Source organism: Drosophila eugracilis, unplaced genomic scaffold (assembly GCF_018153835.1).
Source record: "Drosophila eugracilis isolate 14026-0451.02 unplaced genomic scaffold, ASM1815383v1 contig_2088, whole genome shotgun sequence".
NCBI lineage: Eukaryota > Metazoa > Arthropoda > Insecta > Diptera > Drosophilidae > Drosophila > Drosophila eugracilis.
In genome coordinates this window covers 1593111-1600686 of record NW_024572964.1, presented here as the reverse complement: position 1 = coordinate 1600686, position 7576 = coordinate 1593111, and the positions used below count along the sequence as shown (strand labels likewise).

The 7576-nt window shown below is 40.2% G+C and overlaps 1 protein-coding gene across 2 annotated transcripts; it reads right to left on the bottom strand.

Moving 5' to 3' along the window:
- Positions 1-183: 183 nt before the first annotated feature.
- LOC108102835 (transmembrane protein 184B) lies at positions 184-7508 on the bottom strand. 2 transcript variants are annotated; one of them, XM_017208028.2, is made up of 8 exons: positions 7146-7508; positions 4365-4617; positions 4137-4302; positions 3813-4071; positions 3210-3549; positions 2918-2992; positions 2777-2861; positions 184-1544 (listed from the first exon to the last, which is right to left on the bottom strand). In XM_017208028.2, exons 2-8 carry the CDS (start codon positions 4614-4616, stop codon positions 1261-1263), a joined length of 1461 nt encoding a protein of 486 aa, XP_017063517.1. In that variant the 5' UTR covers position 4617; positions 7146-7508; the 3' UTR covers positions 184-1260. The 2 variants fall into 2 exon arrangements, with proteins under 2 accessions (XP_017063517.1, XP_017063518.1); XM_017208029.2 differs by lacking the exon at positions 184-1544 and adding an exon at positions 1827-2567 and having other exon boundaries at positions 7146-7503.
- Positions 7509-7576: the final 68 nt, after the last annotated feature.

The window sequence follows — 7576 nt, the reverse complement described above, 5'->3', positions numbered from 1 at the left end:
TTTCGGATAAGTTGGAGAATTAACTAGGTGGCAACAATAAGGGGATTCTTGAATAAGCCGTTTGAATATTTCAAAAGAGCGCCAACGTGTTATTTTAAAAGAGGATTCGTCCAAAATACTACTAATTTCCTTTCCAATCATAATGAAACACTTGGAGTATTATATACATAAATGGATTTAGAGTACTTTATGACATTTATTTATTCTCATTTTATATTATTAACGAAAAATGTACATAAAAACGTTACTGCCTTGCTTTTCCTTCGCTTTGCCCCCGATAATTATACATAATTTGACTTTTCCTACAGTTTTCCGACTCCGACACACACGTAATTTGATGGGAAGCCTGGCTAAATATCAAAATACTGCTCTTGACTGATTTTGGGTAGTGGTTAATATGGTTCTGGAAAACTCCACTTTCTCTGTACAGGGTAAAATTCTTTTATACATTTCGAGTCCGGAAAGGGTCCTCCCTATATCTGTATTTATGGAATCTGGATCCTGGACCTGGCCTTATTCATTCATCTAACGAATTAGCTATGTATTGTGTTAAGTTTGCTTTAAAAAATTAGCCTTGGCTTATAAATATATTTCTGTGTAGATTTTCCTCAGCTTTTCCGCCAGTTTTAGCCCGCGGTTTATTGTAGAAGCAGCCTGTAGACGGTTCGTGAGACGCAAGAGTGCAGTTGCAGTTCGGTTTTTGCTATTTTGATTTTGGTTTTTCTGTTCAGTTTTTGGTTCGCTTTACAATTAATTTGTCTGACAAATTTACACAAGTGAAATGGAATCAAAGCGAATCAAATTACATATGCGGTGTAAAATTACAAAATATCTTTGCGCAGATTATGTCGTATTAGTGGATATACGATAGGTTGCTCGCTTCGTGGATAGAGCGGGTGATCTATAGATTCTTCGAAGGTACAGTGGAATATTTAACAATCCTTAGTATAGAAAGTCTATTTAACGATATACAGTTCAAAAATGCAATTTAAAGAGTAAAAATATAATCTTAGAAAGAAAACCTACGAACTATAGATTTCACCCCTCCATCCACACACCATACTATACAAGATATATCAATACGACCTGTTAAACTGTCTAATAGGTCGTAATGCCCGGCTACTTAAGATTATTGTACAAGCGACAGAATCAGCAAACTGGATAGACGAAACGAAACCAATCGAATCGGATCCGAACGAAAGACTGAATTTTGTTAACAATAAGTGGGTCATTACCATCCCGATCCCCTGGGTACCCGATCTACTGGTACTCGTCGTCGCTGCTCAACAGCATGGTCTTCTCGTTGTAGTTCTGGCTGATGGTCGCCACCCGCTGACCACCAGGCTGGAACTTCCTCTGGTTGCCCAGTGTCTTCGAGGCCATGCAGTTGCTGCCGCCGTTGCCCCCAGATCCTGGTCCAGTGGCCACCGCATTGTATCCTCCGCTGGTGGGCTGAGAGGCCTGCATGGCTCCTGTTCCAGTTCCCGAGCTCGGATCGTCGGGATCGTAGCTGGAGACGCGAATGCCGCGCGAGTTCTTGCCACCTGTTTGAGTGTTAGTGAAGGGAATGGGCTTAATTGTACCGGGCCACATGAATCGAGAGACTATATCTATTTACAGGGACCTTTAGATCATGCCATGCTGCATAACCTGTACCACGATTAAGTTTCTTCTTAGGGTAAGACCTAATTGAAACATTTGAAAATTAATTTTCTGCGGTTTCAATTATTTAAATCTACGATTTTTCTTAATCGAGGCATAGGTTATATATTTAGATTAAGGCCAATAAACATGCAACGGAGAAAAGGATGCAAGGCAAAAGACTGTCAAGCTTATCGTACATTTATTGCTAGGTATTTAGATATTTTATACAATTGGTTTAAACATTTACAAACAGAAGTAAATAGAAGCACGACGAGAGCTTATCACAAAAAAAGGTTGTCAATAGGGAATCAAAATCAAAAGAAGGAAAAACTTTGTTTTTTGGTATCTTTGAGCGAAACGGAAATACGTAAATAAATGCTGAGGGAAACTAACTTGAAGACTGCTTGAACAAAGTTACAGAACCTAGGTTCAGCAGTGGCCGATTTTGCATATAGTATAATAAAATCTTTGTTTAAAAATACATAATATTTTACAATATTATAGTTCGTTTCGTACATAGCTAACTTTTAAATAAATTGTTTAAAAAACTCTTAAACTTAAGTGTAGAGTGTAAACGTAAGAAATACAGAGGCGCGCGGAAAACAGGAAAACTCTAAGGTCCCTAAACGAAAGGGACAGACTAAGGCAATTTCTGTTCAGCTTTCAGCATTTTACGGAGTGAGTAAGTAAGTAACTAGGCCTAGTAAGTATCTCCTTCTGAGTGTTGTTTCTTTTGGGTTTTTAGGGATACTTAGGGGGTTTAAGCTAAGGCGATAAGTACACTTGTTTGCTTCGTTTTCGGATCGAGTCCCGCTTGGAATTGTGGAATTGTGTTTGCAATTAGTGTTTAGTAGCGAGCATCGCTAGAGTTTTGCTTTTGACATTGATTTAGAGCTTTTCGTAACGCTGAGCCGAGGTTACTTCTGCAAAAGATAAGAAAAACAAGAAAGAAAAACAAAAATGAAAAACATAACGATAATGGAATGATAATAGGCATCGAAATGCATTAAATGAGAGCAACAGAACACAAGAGATAAGATAGGTTTAGCAGGCACGAAATGAACGAAACATGCCACAGACACGACCATAAAGAGATAGACAAAATATTGGAGAGAGTGGATAAAAAACCAACCTGAGCTGTACTGAGTGTACTGCTGGTACTGTGGATGGAAGTTGTGTATAGCATCTGTCATAATATCCTTGGGATTCATCGTTTCCTGTGAAAAGGAAAGCCTTTAGATCACCTGGTACTGAAAGAAAAGGCTGAGCTCACCTTAAGACTGCTGGAAATGGACTGCATTGTGACAGATCGTCCGTGTCCATCGCTGATGCAGCTGCGAGCGTAGACCTGCAGAAAAAACATTATTATTGCTCTCAACGTCACTTTAGCTTTAGGTATCTATAGTTTTTGGCCAACTCATCATTACATGAATACCTTTAGCTTTTTACCGCCTAATAAAAACTCAAAATAACCCAGAAAAGCACTTATTCCACCACTATCTAATCACCAAAAACCGTAAATAGCTCCGTCGAATCTTGGCCCTCTACGACATTCCGGAACATACCTGATAGGGGAATGCATAGCGAAGTGCTATGGCTGCGAACAGCATTTCGATGCAGATGAAGAAGTTCTGATATCCGGCAGAAACGGTACCAGGTTCCACAGTGACAGTGCCAGCACTGTCTACAATGGGAGAGATAACGTTGGCCTTCTCCAGGATGGCCAGACCAACTCCCTGCCAGAAGGACAAGAAGATGACCGACTTGATGGTGCAGAACTTCAAAACGGGCTCGAAGGGAGTCAGCAGATCACGAGTGGCAAAGTAGAACAGATAGAGGCCATATAACGCGAGCGACACAGAGATGTTGTAGATAATCGTGATATAAATGTAACCGCCATCAGCACTGCAATTGAGATAAGAAAAGATATCAGTGGGATTATCAAAGTAATAAGTAAGGGTAACATAACTTAATGAACATTTTCTTATGTGACGAAGATGTATTTCTTCGAGTGCTACTTATTCACCAACCGATTGGCTAAGTTCAAAGCTTTGCCAACGCGGTGTCTACAATTTATGGCTCACGCTCGCAAGCAAACTTCACTATTGCGATTTTTATGCCACTATTTAAGATGCAATAGCCCTGGTCGCTAAAGATAAAGCCATTACCTCCAATCGCCATCGTGGTAGTGGCCAAAGGCCTGCAAAAAGATAATGATGAAGGCAACCAGCGGCTTGACCAGGCAGAACTGCAGAGTGGCCTGCTTGCAGAAGCGCAGGAAGCCAATCGTGTAGGTCTTGCCCTTCAGACAGCATGTGCCGTAGAGACACGAGGTCTTGATGGGCTTGCCGCGAATCTCCGACATTATATTACCCTCGCCGCCTAGGTACTCATAGCACAGCGACAAGAAGTTGTAGATGACAAAGGCTAGGTAAGAAGGGAATTAACTATTAGTTGATAGCCACTAAACGACCCACATTAGGTAGACAAACCTTCGTAGCAGTCCCGAACTGTAAAGAAGTAGATGTACACATTGTCTGAGTTGAAGAAGAGCAGACTAATCCAGGAGTAGGTGGCGTAAATGGGCACAATGAACAGAATGCGTACGATCCAGCGCTGCTCCTGTGGATTTGTGTACCAGCGCAGATGCTGGTAAATCTGTGAATAAAGAGCCGGGCTTTTATTAGTAAACAAGTCAGGTACATCATGACATCGCTTACCTGTTGACAGGTGATAAATAAGGCGGCCCAGACACAAACACCAGCTAGGACCTGGGCGGTCTTTGTCTGTAGGAAGATGCCATCGCCCACGTGGAGCAGAGGTTCCAGCGGCGTGCTCATCGGAGTGTTCTTCACCTGCACCACGTAGTTGGGCTTTCCGGTAGCCTCAATCGATCCCGATGTTGTAGCTGTGGCGTTTCCACTGCTGGCATTTAGAGCCGCCTCGATGAGACTGGCGGCGGTTGTGCTCATGCTGCAATGGAATCCAAAGTGAGGGAAGACGGATTAGAGTGGGTGTAACTGGGTTTGGCCCTGGAATTATGATAGTGCCTGTTGAAATGCTCAGAGCAGACAGTTAGGCAGGCAAGCTGTTTACGTTCTCTTCTCGACTTTCACACGAACATTGCTCCGAAAACGACATTCTACTCAGAGACACGAAAACAATTTCCAACATGACTGTGTTGACTATTTAGCTATATTGTAGTTAGTTCTGAATTACTTAAGATGATAAATCACAATTATTGCTGTTTAATTATAAATAAATTGTTGATATAACATTATATACTTTCGAGTTGCATTGCAATCGAGCTGTTCGCTTTTATATAAACGTCAAACACGTTCGTAAAAAACATTTGAATCACTCATGTGCAGAGCTTGAATAATAGTGCATGAATAATCATAATTCACAATCATATAACATAATTTCTTTACAGCATAAAAACATTTTTCAATATTAACATGTTTTATTTAATAAAAGTTTATGATATATATACACATAAAAATCTGTGATATGGTGCTCCAATATTTCTGACAACACTGCAACAATGTTTGGACGAATTGGGTCAGCAGAGAAACAAACTAGAGAATGTGGAGCGGCAGCAACAAAATAACAAAAACAAACAAAAGAGTAGGCGGTGGGTGGTGGAAGGAGGTAGTGGGATTTAGGAGCGGAGGGACAGAGGCGCGCGCATTAGATCATCACGCAATCCAATATTAATAATGGACTCTGGCGCAGCTAAGGAAAGTTATGGCCACCTCCACACCACCTTCCACCTTGTCTCAGGGTCACTTCCAACTGCTCCATATCGATTTCACCCAAGTATTAAGCAAGCAGAATAAAGTACATATTTGTTATATTTTCAGACAGGGCCCGTTCTATTAGGTGCATCTGGTCGGTCACAGAGCGAGTCCATTCGCTTGAAATCACTTTAAAAATAATCTAGCAACGGGGAGCTTTCGGAGGAGATAAAGACAGCAGCAGCGATGCTAATTAAGCGTACAAAAATAACCGAAAGTGCATCGGAATCGCTTATGTACAAAGTAAACGACCTAAAAGATCTGGTCGTACGGAAACATATGCCAGCGCAAATGATGTTGAAAACACAATAACTTCTAGGGAATAAACATAACATATATTAATGAGGCGTAGAATTTTAAATACTTTACTTTGCAAATATCTGTGGAGGAAATAATAAATAATAATATTCCTACCTAGAACCAGTATCAGAAGTATGACAGAAAGACAACACAGTATTTTGGGAGTGCTACAACCAAGAACTCCCATTAGTAAAGTCCAATCAAATAATCAGATAACGTCTCGTAACTGACTCATAACCAAAAGGGTGAAAAATTAAAGGAATCCATTAAAAATACAAATACCGAAAGAAATTCGTAAGAAAGTGTTTTTAATATGATCTTGTATATAAAGAAGCCATGTTTAAAAACGGAGGAAATTCTAATGTTTCATATGATTAAAATACAACACATACATACATATATATTTAATGTATTTCGACGAAATGACTGGGATTTTTCTATTGCCTCATTAAAAAAACAAACGATAACGAACAATCAGCAAAACTCTTTCAATATGGATCCAGATATAGTAAGTACATTATAATAACTCCAGATTCAGATTAAATGGGCAAAGCGATAACACAATTTTAGGGAGCTCAAGGTCTTGAAAGATCCATTACTATGGTCTTATTTTAAATATATATTAAGAGAGCAACAAGGGTTTCGCATTAGGGAAATGAAAATCACGGCGGAGATAACGAATGAGTCACGAACTCGTGCAAAAGTTAATAATACTTGTATTGTTGAACCGAAAGTCTGTGAGCAAAACGCAAAAGCGTTAAATGTTAAACGGTTGAATTTGCTTACGAATCTGCGACACTGAAACCCAGAAATAAATGGCCAACAGAAGAAGAAGAATATATGGCTAAAACGAAACACAATCAGCTGCACAAAGAGGAAGCAACAACAAGTTGCTGCTGGCGGAGATACACAGAAATTGGCCAAGCAAAAGTCTCCACTCGAAGAAGAGTCTCCAAAAGTGGCGAAAGACGAGTAAAAGCCATATTGCGATGAGTGGAAAGGGTGGCGGGGAAGTTGCTAATTATGGAGGGAGTGGGTGGTCAGAAAAACTTTTGTGTGGCTTCAGCGGGTTAATTCAATATTGAGCAAAAACAACAAAAAATACGGAATGTAAATAAACCATATGCCAAGACGACCTTTTGGAGAGTGAAGAAAGAAGAGGATTGAAAGCTTATCACTTGCCCTCTTTCACTTACACACTGTCACACCTTGCTTATCAATGCAAAAAATACATAAATGGGGATGTTATTAAAAACACACAACACACACGCACATAAAACACGCTCAATAATTTCGTCATCGAATCGGGTTATTCACAACTCGCCATTTCAGGGAAAACAACTTTTACACACACTCGAACACACACAAACCAAACTATTCCTTTTTAATTGGCACGCTAATTACCTTTTTTCAAATGCAACTCTCCACGCTTTTAAGCGTTTTCACAGTTGCAAATTCCGTTTAATTTCGCTGCACCCGTTCAATTTCAATTTTCAATTTCCAATTATCAGTTTTTCTTTCGTTTGCGTTTTTTTCACCTGACGCCAGTCGCGTCGTCTACTGACGTCGTCGTCGCTTCTTTCGAGGCTAAAAGAACGGCCAAATTTGGAGATTTATGCCCGCCAACGAACACCAATATGTTTGCCGATGTTTGTACCAATTCCTGGGATTTTTTCGCGGATCGTGGGTGTGAAAACAGCGAAGAAAGCGGAGCAAAATAAATGGAAATTACGCACGATTCGGGTCCGTGTGACCAAACGGCAACACAGGTTATTAGAAATATGCACCAGCGCGGTCACACTTATTTTTAACAGACATTTTAACATACACGGGAA